The sequence below is a fragment of the Rhipicephalus microplus genome, chromosome X, assembly GCF_043290135.1.
Source record: "Rhipicephalus microplus isolate Deutch F79 chromosome X, USDA_Rmic, whole genome shotgun sequence".
Classification (NCBI taxonomy): domain Eukaryota; kingdom Metazoa; phylum Arthropoda; class Arachnida; order Ixodida; family Ixodidae; genus Rhipicephalus; species Rhipicephalus microplus.
In genome coordinates, this window is record NC_134710.1 from 168,915,163 (window position 1) to 168,931,043 (window position 15,881).

A 15,881-nucleotide genomic window follows, 5' to 3' on the forward strand; every position below is an offset into this window, starting at 1 on the left:
GTTAATACAAAAAGAAGGAATGCTTACGACACTTAGAAGTGCTGTCCAAGCACCGTGTGCGTTTCTTCCATTCGTCTAAAGCTATAGCATTGTTTACTCTTATTTAAATAGAGGATATCTTCCCTCGAAAATCAGGGAGCACCTTTGTGAAAAAGAGGTCCTCTATCTCCTTCAGCTTCACTGATTCGGTAGCCCACGCTTTGGTTGCCTCTGTGCAAGTTCTGCCGAAGTTGACAGGTGACCGTTTTCACTAACTGTGTGCATGTACTTGCAGTAATTACACCATTTGTCTAGCTACTTTTGATTCCATACAACAACACACATTTAAGCTCTTCTAAGGCAGCAATTCGATATAGTGCTATTATGCAGATTGTATAAGCCTACTGGCCACAAGTATTACGGATTGTTTAAAAATAAAGTATCTTGAATATCGGAAGGGGGTGGGCCAGATCTTTTGGAAAAGGTGACGCCTATAAAAAAAAGGTCCATGTAGAACTTTCACGAAAACGTTTTGAACAACACTCGAAAAATGACCACACATATTTCCATTTATGCACAAATCGTTCACCTTTAAATATGTAATTCATATGGTTACATTTTTGCGTGCATTATTTACTTTGATAGGGCTATACTAGAAGGAAACACATTCAATGCATACGTCTTCTCTGCGGTTAAACTGCAGAATATCTAGATATTTTTTAGCAGAAGTGTTACCTTGAAATTGGGTGTGAATATCTATTAACATATCTGTTTTCAATATTTTTTTCAAGTAGAAAAAAAGGTATATGTACAAGCTGTTTCATACTTAGGGGAAATCTCGGAGCGCCTGGCTTAGCGATGCAACTAGTGCTGTGATCGCGCGCCGGCAGCAGCTCGCGCGTGTGCAGGAGTAGAGGTGAACCGCATCGTCTGCTGTATGGCAAGGCACGTGCCACAATATCAGCCTGCGCACGGATATCACTGTTATTACGGGAACTGGGCCGATATTTTGCACTAATAATTTCCAGAAAAATCTGCACCGCAAGATGAAGTACGAATAAACAAGGAACGACGAACTCGCGCATGCTTTCTTTTTTCGTGTCCAGTCTTGCAGCAGAGTTTTTCAGATATTCCCACAATGGGCGGAAACTCATGCCAACGCCTCCTTTGCCCGATTCAAAATTCATGTAAAAAAAAAAAAGACAAATGACCAAACAATTACTTCTTTATAGATGATTCAAAATTCTTTATGATTAAAAACCGGTGAAAGACAACAAATGCCAATATCCACGTTAACCTTCTTTGAACCAGATATTGGGATGCCCTGCAACTGATACGAGCGTACAGTCCCTGAAATTGATATCTAGCGCTGAGTTTTTGGGATCTGGTTCACTTACCAACTTGCCTAACTGTCAACGCTTGCCTGCACTAAACGTGCAATGCGAACCTCTTAGCCTTTGTTTGTGATTATGTGGCATTAGAAGCAGTATTTGACAACACCTGGTTCGCTCTATTGAAACATCGTGGCACTATATGCGTTCATAAATGTTTCTTCATTGTGTGTGCGCCTCACAGTAAGCTTGGATTAGGAAGACACTATATAATGAGCATTTACCGTGTGTGGTCTCTATTTCATTTTAAGTAAAACAAAGCACTCAGTGGTGACTGCTGAGCAGCTGAATGGGTTTAGCACAACAAATCAAATGGGAATGAATTCAGGAATGATTTAAGATATATTGGTAGGTGCCAGTGCATGGAGATGAAGAAGACAAAGCATATAGACTGGTGCAACGAAAAATGCCTAAGATGGCTGAGAGGCGCTCTATAAAAGTTTCAAATGTTGGTGAAAAGACGATCTTCGTCCAAGTAGCACAAACAGGTGGACCATTTGAATCCTCTGAGTAGGGAGTCTATCATTCGTTCGAAGGTGGCTGGAGCGTTACAAAGGCCGAAGGGCATGACTTTGAACTGATATAGGCCATCAAGGGTGATGAATGCCGTCTTCTCACGGTCCATTTCATCTACCTCTATCTGCCACTAGCCGGAAGGCAGGTCTATGGAAGAAAAATAGTGGGACCCATAGAGGCAATCAAGCGCATCATCTATTTGTGGCAGAAGGTACACGTCTTTTTTGGCAATTTTGTTGAGGTGTCGATAATGAACGCAGCAACGCCATGCACCGTCTTTCTTGCGGACTAGCACTACAGGAAAAGCTCTCCGCGCTTGCCTGCAGCTCAACACGTCCAAATGTCACTTTGGACGCCATCAAATCACAGTACTTGGCCATTTAGTAGACGCCAACGGTGTACAACCAGACCCGGCAAAAACTTTCCTGTACGACGATCTGCGAAGGATGTATGCAGCTTTATCGGAGTATGTTGCTACTTCCCACGCTTAGTGAAAAATTTTGCACTCATAGCGAAGCCGCTTACGCAGCTCCGCAAGAAAGACGTCCTATTTTCATAGGGCTACAAAGAGGCATCTGCGTTTTCGACTCTCATAATTCTTCTCACTACTCCTCCTATTCTGGCACACTTCAACCCTGCTGCCCCTACAGAAATCCGTACAGATGCAAGTGGACATAACATTGGTGCAGTGCTGGCTCAGAAACAACATGGCCATGATTGCGTTATTGCATATGCCAGCCGCCTCCTATCCGCCCCTGAACGCAACTATTCGATCACAGAGTGTGAGTGCTTGGCTTTTGTATGGGCGGTGGCGAAATTTCGACCTTATCTATATGGACACCCATTTTTCGGTAGTTACTGACCACCACGAGCTCTGCTGGCTCAACTCTCTGAAAGATCCATCAGACCGACTCGGAGAGGTAGTCACAGATGTATTTTCAGCCGGTTAAGCGAGCAGCGCCAGCCACACGGATTAGCTCGCGCCAGTCTATATGCTTTGTCTTCTTCATCTCCATGCACTGGCACGTAGCAATATCTACCACCGGAACGTGCTTATTCTCGACGATATTTGATCACAACAGAAAGACTCGCTCCCAGCACCGAAATGCACTCGGGACGCTGCCAAGTTCATGTCCCCAGCGGTAGCGATAATGGCGCTCATTCTAGACGGCAGTGAATGCATGGTGTCAGCGATGCGTTTCGCCGCAGCATGTCCCATTCGTTTGCAATGTGGGCGTTGCTTCACAAGATCCAGAATTCTAGATTGAGCTGAATAAAACACAAGCATATCTGCCATGTTTTTTTTTGTTTTTTTTGTCTGAAAAGAGCAGTACTGTATTGTTAGCCTGGTTTACCATTTCCCATATACTAGAGAAGAGTAACAAGATTATTCAACTCTGTTTTAAAAACTACATTACATTTCGGAGCTGGCTAGCAAGTCTTGTAAGAAAATGTCGTAAGGAGATACGCTTAGGCTCTGTCCTCACCTAAAACATTACTGAATGTGTTCCCATTTGTTTTGTTGTTTTAAGCCAGCGCAGCAGTATGTCTCTTACTGATGAGTGTTTTTTTTTGTTGTTGTTGTTCTAAGTCAAATCAACACAACACACATTGCGTGCTAATTGTCGTGTCTGTCTTGTCCCAGCATACCGCAGTGCACACACAGTGAAGAAATATTCATGAACGCACACATCACGGCCTTTCGAGGGAGCAAACAAGGTATGCTGTCAAATTCCGCTTGTAGCACCCCATTATCACAAATAAAGGCTGAGAGGTTGGCGTCGCACAACGTTTAGTGTAGATTATTGACGCCGTTCCTGCACTAACAATTTTATCCGCCCGCTGGCCAGCAGTACGGCAAGCGAGAGCTGCCGTAGCAGACGACACGGTTCAAAACTACACACCCGAATCATCTGCGCACGTGCAAGCGGCTAACGGCATGTCGTTCCAGCGCTGGCGGCACTACGGTGCCACGCGCTTCGAGATTTCCCCTAATTGTGAAACAGTCTGTACGTTTCTACAAGCATTTTACGTGCCTTTTGCTGAGACAGTTTGCTGATGAGCTCTTCAACATTGACCCTCTGAACCTCCATCTCTACGCTCAACAGTGACAAATCGCACGTCTGTCATCGTTGATCAAAGGCAGAAACTGAAATAGATCAAAACGATCAATTTCAGTTTTCTGAATGATCGCTCACCAGTGCGATTTGTAATCATTTCGCACAAAAAAAATTTTAAGAGCCTCATGGACATCAGGGAAAAAACCTTCAAGGTTTTCACTAACTAGAAGTTTCAGCGTGTCAGCCACAGAGGAACAACCTCCATTGCTCGCATATGACATGAACTGTTCAAGCTCATCGGGAAATGTGATAGCCAGATTACAAGGGACTTTTTCACGAGGTCCATGGCCTGCAGGCATCGCTGCCCTGGTACTCAGTGTGCTCTATGCCTCCATGTGTCTATCTGCTGGATCAGCTCCTTGCCTCTACGCGATGCATGGTCTCGGGTGAGTAAAACGTTCTTACCACAGACTGCAGAACTGTCAGCTGACTTCAAGGTTATGCACGTTATGCTACGAACATCCTCTTAGAAGCATATATATTGATTGTTGAAATAGATGTTTTGAAACAGTCTGCACGTTTCTACAAGCATTTTACGTGCCTTTTGCTGAGACAGTTTGCTGATGAGCTCTTCAACATTGACCCTCTGAACCTCCATCTCTACGCTCAGCAGTGACAAATCGCACGTCTGTCATCGTTGATCAAAGGCAGAAACTGAAATAGATCAAAACGATCAATTTCAGTTTTCTGAATGATCGCTCACCAGTGCGATTTGTAATCATTTCGCACAAAAAAAATTTTAAGAGCCTCATGGACATCAGGGAAAAAACCTTCAAGGTTTTCACTAACTAGAAGTTTCAGCGTGTCAGCCACAGAGGAACAACCTCCATTGCTCGCATATGACATGAACTGTTCAAGCTCATCGGGAAATGTGATAGCCAGATTACAAGGGACTTTTTCACGAGGTCCATGGCCTACAGGCATCGCTGCCCTGGTACTCAGTGTGCTCTATGCCTCCATGTGTCTATCTGCTGGATCAGCTCCTTGCCTCTACGCGATGCATGGTCTCGGGTGAGTAAAACGTTCTTACCACAGACTGCAGAACTGTCAGCTGACTTCAAGGTTATGCACGTTATGCAACGAACATCCTCTTAGAAGCATATATATTGATTGTTGAAATAGATGTTTTTATCGGGAAAATCAATCAGAAGGGTTAAACTTTTTTATTTGATTTGGCTTGATTCGTCACAGTACAGTGTAACAGTGTAAGTTTGCGGATAAAGCCGGTCTCGAGACCTTGTGAGCCCTGTCCTCGTCTTCTTGGCTTCCTGCAAGGGATACCCTCCTAGTAGCACCAGCCCCTCCCCTTGCCTGTCCCCCAGCGTGGTTGCCGAGCAATCGGTGCCCGCCCCCAGTGCACATGTGCCCCTAAGCACGGCTCCGCATCCCCACTTCGTTGGCGACCTTTTTCCGAGTGACCGTGCCGCCACCATCGTCTTTCGACCCGTCGGGAAGAAGGCCAACTTCCTGGCTGCGTCGAGGGATGCGATCGCCACCTTCCTCTCTGGGTTCCCAGCCACCCAACGTGTGCGGGTGAATTTCAGGCGCAACCTGCTTGCGGTTGACGACACCCTACCCACCGCCGATCTGACTGCCCTACTCCAGGTCTCCCTGCCATCTCTCCCTGCTTAGCTTCCAGCTCTTTTGTTGGGACGAGAGAAAAGAAAATGTAATTGCAGCGTGTGACAATTCTTCGAAACTCCACTTGTACTGGACGGATTCTTAAAATTTTTGCGGAGTTGAATTCATGAGCCAATAAGCTAGTGAAATAATATTATGGTTACCCAAAAAAGTGTTTCAGGGCCCCTTTAACTCGGCGGATCTTCTCCCGGTCTTCCTGGCGGCCTTTTGGACGGTTTGCGCGTTGCGGTGGTTCGGACGTGCGCTAGTGGAGAGATCAAATGTGACCTTTTATTCTTATTTTCCCTTTTTCTTACATATCTATTTTATTCCCATTATCCTATCCTGTGCCAATGTGTTGCGGTGTCATCTTAAAGATAGACAGTTATGGGCGACACTTTCCTCTTCTTTTCCTTTACATAACCGCTTAGAGATTGATTCATTTATTTGTGGGGAATAACATCTCAAAACCACTATATGATTATGAGAGACGCCGTAGGGGAGGCCTCCAGAAATTTTGACCACCTGGGGTTCTTTAACGTGCGCCCAAATCTGAGCACACGGGCCTACAGCATTTTCGCCTCCTTTGAAAATGCAGCCCCCGCAGCCAAAATTCGATCCTGCGACCTGCGGGTCAGCAGCTGAGTACCTTAGCCACTAGACCACCGCTACATAACCGCTTAGAAAGAGAAAGCCTCGCCGCTTCGAAAAGCCCGCTTGTGTAGTGATTGCTGCAGTACTAAATTGACCGCTAAATGCATCTTGACTACTGTGATACCCGAGAAAGGGAATAATTGGAAGCGCAAACCAACGGGACACAAGAGAAGAGACAAGCGCAGACAAACTGCGCTTGTTTGTCTCTTCTCTTTTGTCCCGATGGTTTGCGCTCCCAATTATTCCATTATGATTTTGTACCAACTAGCCCGCCTGTCAACCTGAGAAAGGGAGTTGCTGTCGCAGCATAGCACGTGCGCCCAGCGATCCCCGTTCTTAGAGTTCCCACTGCTCACTTTGCTAAACCATTGATGATGTCAATATATGAGGTATGTAGGGTTTCCACAGCACGAATGGGGTCTTGTTAGGGCTATTGGCAAACTCGGTAGGCGAGATGTGTGCTACTTGTAGGTGCACTTTATGAATTCTGCTTGTTACGGTGGTTGAGATGTGTGCCGTCTGCAGCGACGAAGGCGCCGGAGAAGCTGCGGTGGGAGGAGAAATCGCTCGCTGGGCGAGGCGGTGGTGCCCTCAGTTTGCGGCGTGGGAGTCAGCCGCATGTGCCTAAAGCATTTTTAACAAATTTAAATTAATTATCGCACCTATCTGTTAAATGTTTCCCTATCTGTTGTATAAGTTTCCAAAATCCATTATGTTAAAGCTCGCTTAGATTAGGGAGTTTCTACTATAACTTCCTAAATACACCCTCACTACTGAGCCTCTTACGGGACAGTTTTAATCTGTTAGGGGCGAAGCTCCTCAAAGCGGCACCCGTTTGTCCCTCGTAGTACTTAACATGTCTTGCGCTTTGACCTCCAAGGGGGTGCCGGTGGGAGATTTCTCCTGTGCGTTGTTGAACAATAAAAAAATCGCAGCGTTCGCGTTAATTAAAAGCCAAATTCTTCTGTCTCTCATTCCCCATTAGCAGCCATTGGCACGTACATTGAGCAGTATCTGACAAGAAAAGGTTGCTACGTTATACTTGCTGGACGTAACCTCCTTTGTTTCAGAAAGGTTTAGCGAGCGTTGGGCCGCAGTGCCATGAATACAGTGAACTAGTATATACCATGAACTCGAGGTGGTTAAAGGTGAGAAGTAGACACGAAGCGCCAGCCGTAAGAAAGTGTGCGTGTGCCACCTCTCGTTTAGTCCTTGGAATGTCTGCTGGATGGCGGTGCTTCTATATGCGGAATATATAATGAAAATATGCGAGATTGTTGTACTTGGAGTGTTGACTAGATGGACGAATGGACACACAGACAGATGCATGGACGGACGCACGGATGGCTGCACGAACGGATGGCTGCACGAACGGATGGACGCAGGGTGGATGCATGGACGAGCGCATGGACGGACACATGGATGGACGTGCGGACGCACGTACAGACGCACGCACGGACGGGCGGATGGACGCATGGGTGGACGCATGAATGGACGCACGGACGGACGGAAGCAAAAACGAATACACGGACGGATGCTTCGCCCCACTCTCAATCATCCACCCCGTGGATATGCTGCCATTTTTTAGTGCTCCTTACAAAGTGCGAAGTTCTTTTTTTTTTCCACATCCTGCTGTGGCTTTCCGCAAAGATTGGTCGGACGATATGACTTGTGTTAATCAGAGCTTAAAATTTAACATTGGCAAATTTCTGCTTGTTGAATTTTTAGGTGCCAGTGTTTGGGTCATTTGACTAAGCTTTTTGTTGTTTCTTGTTTGTATTGTGTGTCATTTAGTTGAATAGAAGGACGGCCTAGCATTTGTATGCAAAAGCAGTTTAAATAATTTTGTCGAGGACACCCTAACTAAGACGTTAAGATTTTTAGAAAGGCCGAGTGTTGGCGCATCGCTGGCGTCTCTATTAGAAGCGCAGTTTCTGATATGGATTGTGGATGAAGAGAACGATGTTGACGAGAGAGACTCATGCTGTTCGCCTGAGTGGAATGCGTGTTTCTTATTACGCCGTCTTCTGTCTTCTACATAGGCGAAGACAACCGTAGCAACGATAAAAAGTGTCCTGCGAAATGATCAATCGGGACCCATCTCAACTAATTGACTTATCGATTAAACCTCTATTTATCAGCTGGGCAGTGATAGGAGCGACGCCAAAATTTTAAAAGTTTTGCTGAGCAAGAGTAGCGACTGTGATGCTGCGGTGAGTGCGTGGTGAGCGAGTTAGGGCGGCTCTCTAGTGTCCATTGTTTTCTTGAGTCCCGAACATAGCCACACCTGTCTAACTCGACACTTCTACTTCCCTTTCTTCCCACACACTGCACAGCAAGCGAATTCTTCGCAAATACATGTGCCACATATTTTCTAGCGGTGTTGTTATGATCGGCCTCCCTGATATGGCGCCGCTTGGACGTAGACGTTTGCAGGACAGTGCTTTGAGAGGTGAACCAATAGCGACAACGACACGCAAGCCGTACTTGGAATTTCGCGGCGCAGCCGTGTCTCCTCATAGAACCGTTTGAACTTACCCTACCGACTGGCGACCTATGAAAGGCTGTTTACAGTCAAAACAGCTTAAAAAGGGTGGTTATCTCTGTACGTCTTTGTTCGTTGGAGTGCTAAAGACAATAAGTCAAGCGACTGAGAACCGTCTGCGGATGCATTTTCCACGTTCTCCGTGGTGCCTAATACTGCTGTTTCCACAAGTCGTGGTCTGCCTGGCGCCGCATAGTCATCACTGCAACGGTCTACAGAGTTGATTTCCACGTGGGACTCAATGTCTTCGTGCTGTGCTGTGTTGTGCGCAGTGTGCAGTGTTTTTTTCCTCGCCATGGGCTGAACTGGGCGTGCCTCTTCCCCATTTCGTGGGCTGGGAAGGAGGTGGCGTTTCACCTTCCCCTTTTGGGGGCGGAGATGAAGATGGCAAAATTTATTGGACTGTCCTGACCTCCATTGTTTTTTTTTCTGCAGGGAATCCTGGGAAGGCCAGGTCATAAATGCGAGCCCCGAAGCGCTCGTGACAAGCTCTCACAAGCTTCAAAAAGCTCACAGAAGCTTGAGGGCTTCCATGATGCTAACCCCATCATGTAGAAACATGCTACCTGTAAATAATGTGAATAAAAATTACTGTTAGCAGCTCCCGGCTCCTCTCCTCGACATCTCCCCGAGACTCTGGCTGGCTCTGGTCCTCAGGGCAGACCCCCGAACACATCAGTGTAAAAAATGCTCGATTCAGAATAGTTTCAGTTTATGCGCTGTAGTTCTACTTAATTCGGCTGTGTTTGTTCGCCCTGCAGAGCGAGAGCGCTAATAGCTACCACGAGCCTTAATGCGGAGATCTCCCCAAAGGCCACTTTGCCGGAATTGTTTTGGTATAACCAGGTTTAATGGATCAAGAGTCAACAAGTCGCAGATGTTTTCGCTTTTTGTACGTCACACCGATCCTAGACCGCTGGAGGCTTTGAGAGTACAAATAATTCATCTTACTGCGCTTGCAACCGCGGTTGCAATGCTATTGTATAATCTGTTTTTAGGATAACGCAGATTTTTAATAAAAATTTTGTCACAGTGAGGCTCCTGTCCTTTTCATGCGGTGAAAGGAAATACTTTGCTGCGGCTTAAGTGACGAACTAAAAAAAAAGACTGGTTACCTAAGTTTTCAATTGATAACTTGACGGCTATTGTTTACATAACAAAGTTGTAGACTGTCACAACTTACAAGTGCACCCCCCCCCCCTTTTTTTTTGTGGGAAATCAGGGGGAGACGTTGCGAGCGCCGATAAGTGCAGGCCCGCTTCACGTCGGCTCCTGCTTTCATGAACAACTTCACAGTGAAAATCACCACGTGCATTTCTCAGTGTCATCAGAGGATTCGCATCGTCATCCAGATTCTCAGGATACTAAAGACAAGGCGGACCAACTGTTTTTCATCTTTTTACGGCCTTTTCTCGGTGCACACCACACGAGACGCTGTTAAGCCTCGCGAAACAGGCCGGATTCCTTAGGTAGCCGACGCTGTAAACCCAATGGAATTCACCGGGACGGCAGGCGACGCGCAAGACTTTGACGCCGATTTAAGGACAATGGATGTACAACACGATAATGATGAATCCAGCCGGTACCGGGAGTGAAGAAGGCTGGCACACCGTCCACTACGAACGTCGTCAGAAGCCCGGACATGGATCAGTCAGGCATGCTGACGGCTGCCATGTTGCTAACAACAAGGTGGAACCTGGCTTTGGTAACACGCAAGCCAAAACGCAGAAAAGACGGATGAACCGCATCGAAAAAGTGAGCAGAATGCCCAAGCTGCCGGCGGGTGACTACAAAATTGTCATCCGACCAAGAGGAGGCCTACGCGTATCCGCACTCGGCCCAACCGATATAACCAGAGGCATACATGAAGCCACGGCTACACCACCAGAAGTCCGGCACTTCGGCGTGATATGCCCCAACAAAACACAGAACATCATGATAGTAAGCACCCCAAACCCCGACCGAGCTGACCAGTACAGAAAAATCAAGAAAATACTTATACGAGGCAAAGAATATGAGGTGGCAGCGTATGAAACATTACCAGAAGATACAGCCAAGGGTATCATTAAAGGAATCCCACTAGAAGAAACTCCTGGTAGCATTAGGGCGGCCCTTGTCACTGCAAGAAACCACAACATCATCACGGCTAAACGACTGGGGAATACTACAACGGTCATTGTGCTCTTCGGTGGAAACAAGGTACCTTCCAGTGTGTGCTATGATGGAGTAATAATACCGTGCACGCTATACCGCAAGCAAATTGACTACTGCAAGCAGTGCAACAGACTGTGACATAGAAGTGACGTGTGCCCCAACCCCTAAGAACTTTGTGGTGGTTGCAGCATTCACAACCCCAACGACGACCACAGATGCGACCCTAGCTGTCAAATCTGCGGAAAAGACCACGCTACAGCCGATAAAAGCTGCACGGCCAGGTTCAAGAAACCTTACATTGTAAAACAGTGACGATGGGCCAGACTATGAGAACATCAAAGGCAAAGCTCATCTTCACCAAGAGGACGTCCACGAGAGCGCTCGACATCGAGAACCGGAAAATGACAACAAACAAGATCCCGCTCCGGTTCAAGGCACCATAGCCCTGCAAGCTCTCACCCCAGTTCCAGGTCGGGATCGGCGTCTAAGGGATCAACAAACAAGGTGAGCTGGGCAGATAGAGTATGTGGCTTGCGACTGAAGGGACCTCAGGAGATTAAAAATAAGAACGGTAGCAATAACAACAACAGTCAAGAGCTAGAACAGCTTAAAGATGAAAACAGACAAATGAAAGAAATGATAGAACAGATGCAAGCTCAAATAGAACTCCTCACTATGGAACGTGAATGCGGCAAACCCAGAAGCCCTAATATAACTAATACTGTAATGCAGGAGGAAACACCCATAGCCGACGATCGCATGGAGATAACTATCCCTCTGTTAAAAAGAAAGGAAAAACGCTGAAAACTACAGATGCCCCTAGCACTAAACAAGAAAGCATCTCGCAACAAACAAGGTCGAGTGGCGCTGATATTCGCGCAAGCACTGGTTTTAGTCCCTTAAAATTAATGGGGGATGCGACCAATACTACTCACCCTAATCGATTCATTGAAATATTTCTTCGTATCTGTAAATAAATGGCATATCTTCAGAAGAACATTGTACTGCGAACATCTGGCATAAGTATACATACTCTCGATGGCTTCTAGTGGCCCGGTTGCTGGAATACTGGTGTTGTACCTGTAATGCGGACAAACAACACAGTGGGTACCATCATCCATGCTTTGCGTGTATACACTCACCGGGACAAGGAATCTGTGCTCGGTGTCTGGAAGCAGCTGCTGCTCAATGATGAGTCTGAGTCGTAAATTGGCCTGTGGGTAACAGAAGGGCTTGAGTTGACATTGTACTAGGGCAGTGAGGTAGTGCAGGTAAAATTGCTGCTCCAATGCATACATCTATTGCTCAATTTAAACGATCACCTAGTTCTGGCCATCTGCTAGTCGAAAAAGAAAAAAATAATAAAGCATGCAAGAAAGAAATGAGTAAGATAGCAGAGCAAAAGAAAACGCAACAGTCGCATGCAAACCGCAACGAAATTTCATGTGCACCGCTCAATTTGTGGTTGACGTGCCACAGATGGTACACCCACCATTAGATGACCCCTTACAATCTGTTGTCTCTTTATTCTAAGAATCCCTTCTAAGTCCTCACCTACATGAACAGATTGTATGCATGTGTGTTTTAGAGGGACGGGGTATGTATATATGTACTGTCACGTGGTTAGCAATACGTTAACCATGTGACATAAGTGAGGGAGCGCCTTCTTACATTTTTGTGTAAAGGCCCAGCAACCCAGACTGAGTTCTGCTTGGTTCGTGATTCAGAGCAACTTCGTACCGTTTCATTGTCTGATTGTAAGCAGGGTTACTTTAATTAATTTTTTATGACAATACATACTTTTGAATAAAAAACTTGTGACAGTAAGGCTCTTGTCATTTTCGCACATGAACTCTATGTGCGAGAGGAAATACCCCTGCAGCTAATATAGCAACGTGGCTAATCTCTAAAAACTTCTGAATAAAGTTAATTATTGACTTGAAAGCATTTATTTATATCGAAAGCTGTAGTGCAGACAAATTTATAGATACCTCATTTTTTATGATTACGAACGTTACACGTAATTCGAGATAGTCATGATCGAATGTTAAGGGCGATGTCAAAACTCAGCGCTCAGGTTACTCGCCTACTTTGTTACGCAGATTAACAATACCACCGCGTTCTCGAAGTCTCATGGACATCGAGCTAGTGAGCTCTACAAAGGAAGTAGCTGATTTGTATTATAAGAGAACTCTAAGTGGTATCCCTTGGGAAGTTGAAGTGACGCATAAGCGCAGGGCGTTAACTCTGTGAAACTCTGTGGTCGCGGTCTTTCCCTAAATGCTGCTGGTGCGCGGTATCTTTTGTTACTGTACATACGCGCTACCTCTTCCCGTCCCCATAATCACCCCTCATCCCTTCTTTGTCTTTCCCTTCCCTTATACCCTGTGCGGAGTAGCAAGCTAGAGCACACTATCTCAGGCAGACCTATCTGCCTTAAATTATCACTCTCTCTCTTTCTTTCAGCTTCTTGCTCTAGCGTTTGTCAGGAACGGAATGACGTGAAGAAAGGTGCATCTCGCAAACGCCTAAGTGCCTGTTTGGCATTAAATTTTCTCAAAGTCAAAACTTTTAGAATGTAAAAGGCTCCTTGCTGGCTTTATATCTTGTCCCTGAAAAGCGTTTTTATTCCACCAACACGATATCAACAACACTGTTCTCTTTTTAAGGCAATAATGAGCATGGAAAATAGGCAGAAAAGAAAAAACAGGTGTCGACGCCACCGTGAGATTCCCGCACCAATATGCCGTAATGTCGTGTATTTTGATCACATCTGTTAAGACCCATAGTATTCCAAGTTAAGACCCAATTTAATAACTTTGCGTTGTAAGGGAATGAGCGATTTGACATTGCATGTTTATGGAAATTTTATTGAACTAATGTGACCAACTATATTCTTGCACCAATATGCCGTAATGTCGTGTATTTTGATCACATCTGTTAAGACCCATAGTATCCCAAGTTAAGAACCAATTTAATAACTTTGCGTTGTAAGGGAATGAGTGACTTGACATTGCGTGTTTATGGAAATTTTATTGAAATAATGTGACCAACTACGAAAATAGACAGAGACGTCTGTACATGAACGTTAGACTGACGTACAGGAACAGTCTCGGCGCGAATTAGAAAAATGCAACTCTCACCTTCATCTTCTGCTCTAATAATGAACCCATGATGGCAATTAATGACTACATACTTTTTTTGCAAGTTAGTCAGTATAAAGTGATTAGGTGTTTCACTTAATTGTGTCTGTTCAGGGAGGCTGGCGGGATTCGCCTGAAGAAGGAGTGTGTGTTCTTACCTTCGGTGACCAGCATTTGCCGGTGAAAATCCTAAAAAAGGAAGGAGAAAACAAAAATGAGGAAGTTGTAATGTAGCAGACCATTGTAGTTTCTCATGCCTTCTTGAACAGAAGACGTTTTTAATGTATAAAACCCACTTCCCTGTGTTCGACTCTTGGTTAAGTCCGGCGCCAAAGCGACGGATTCATTCTCGCGAAGTTGGCATTTTTAATTCACGTAATTGTGATTTATATATGGCGTCAACTCATATTTATTGGTGAACCTTTCACCGAGGCTGGACGACCTGTCATGGGGAAAAGGACTCCTCCTTGTTCAGTGGTGTAGCCAGGGGACGGCACACCGGGCCTGTGACCCCAATCCCCCTGGAAACAAATTTCTGCCTACGCCTCTGTACTGACTTTGCTTTGTTTCTATATCTATGGGGCAAGAGAATTTTCGACCGTCTTGTCGACCACAAGCAAAAAGACGGAATGTGGCGATTGTGAATTTGCAAATCAAAGCGGCGCTGTTACAAATGCTCATATGAGCGCCCATAATAGCGCCACTTCGATTCTTTCGACAGCACTGCCTATCGACACGGCACGTCTGGTGCCCTCCACCTTCGTATAATAAGCTAAGCAGCTAAGGTAAATTGAAAAGTTTTCCAGCACATGTCCTTGGTGGCAAGGTTCGCTCGCTTGAAAGCCGAAAGCCGTCAGTCAGAGATTTTTCGCTGCCAATGTTCGCGGGCGACATCACGTGCCCTTCTGCTTCCAACCATTTCCGCGCGGCAACGATGGCGCAAATCAATAAACGCAAATAGGTGACGGAAAAAGCATGACTTGCAAAGCAGTTTACCCTTTTCGTCACTTGTTTATCAGGTGCCTTCCCATAAATGACCGCCATACGTAACAGGGATGTTCACACATGTGCACCTTTTAGATGCGGAAGCATCTTATACTCGCGCCTTGTAGTGCGCCGTCCGCGCCGTCCGCCCCGCTTCTCTAGCATTCGACAGCTGACGCGCGCGCATGCGCCGTCGCGCCGTCGCCCACTCCTCCACCATCTGTGCATCCCTTCCTCCTCTACACACCGCGCGCGCTTCACTCCTCCACCATCTGTGCACCCTTCCTCCTCTACACACCGCGTTCGACATCTACAATTCTCCTGATTCTCCAGTGGACGCGCATGTGGCGTCGCGCTTCGAGAACATTCAACAGCTGACAGTGCATGCGCCGTCGTGCTGTATATATACTCAAGGTCGGCGCTCGCTCGCTCAGTTGCCGCTCGTCGGTTGGTTTGTACGGCGCGTCGGCGTCCAAGGTCGCGGTGGAATGAATTCCAACGAATCCACAAACACAATGATCGACGTCCCTTCGACCAGCGCCGCCCTTTCGCATACGTGTGTACGTGTTCACTCATTTAACACCCCCTCCTACAACCACGTTAACCAATTTAGCCATCGACCCAAGTAAGTCGCAATTTAACACCCCATTTCACAACCACGTTAACCAATTTAGCCATCGACCCAAGTAAGTCGCACTTTAACACCCCGTTAACCAATTATATGCTCCGCATCCTCCTCAGTGTTCCCCCGAGGGAAGCTGCGGGGAATTTTTTT

General features: G+C 46.1%; 1 protein-coding gene across 6 annotated transcripts in view; it reads right to left on the reverse strand.

The window, feature by feature from the left end:
• Positions 1 to 15,881, reverse strand: part of nenya — a 48,019-nt gene that overhangs the window by 1,111 nt on the left and 31,027 nt on the right. The window contains exons 11-14 of one of the 6 annotated variants that reach the window (XR_012887101.1): positions 14,281 to 14,311; positions 12,116 to 12,193; positions 12,013 to 12,059; positions 11,915 to 11,965 (exon numbers count right to left, since the gene is read on the reverse strand). Coding sequence is in view for 5 of the 6 variants with exons in the window: in XM_075878185.1 (XP_075734300.1) it covers positions 11,915 to 12,059; positions 12,122 to 12,193; positions 14,281 to 14,311 (248 nt within the window). In the remaining variant the exon portion in view is untranslated. Of the gene's footprint in view, positions 1 to 11,914; positions 12,060 to 12,115; positions 12,194 to 14,280; positions 14,312 to 15,881 lie in introns of those variants that run through there. The other 5 variants (XM_075878186.1, XM_037428517.2, XM_075878187.1 and 2 more) reach the window with 5 other exon arrangements.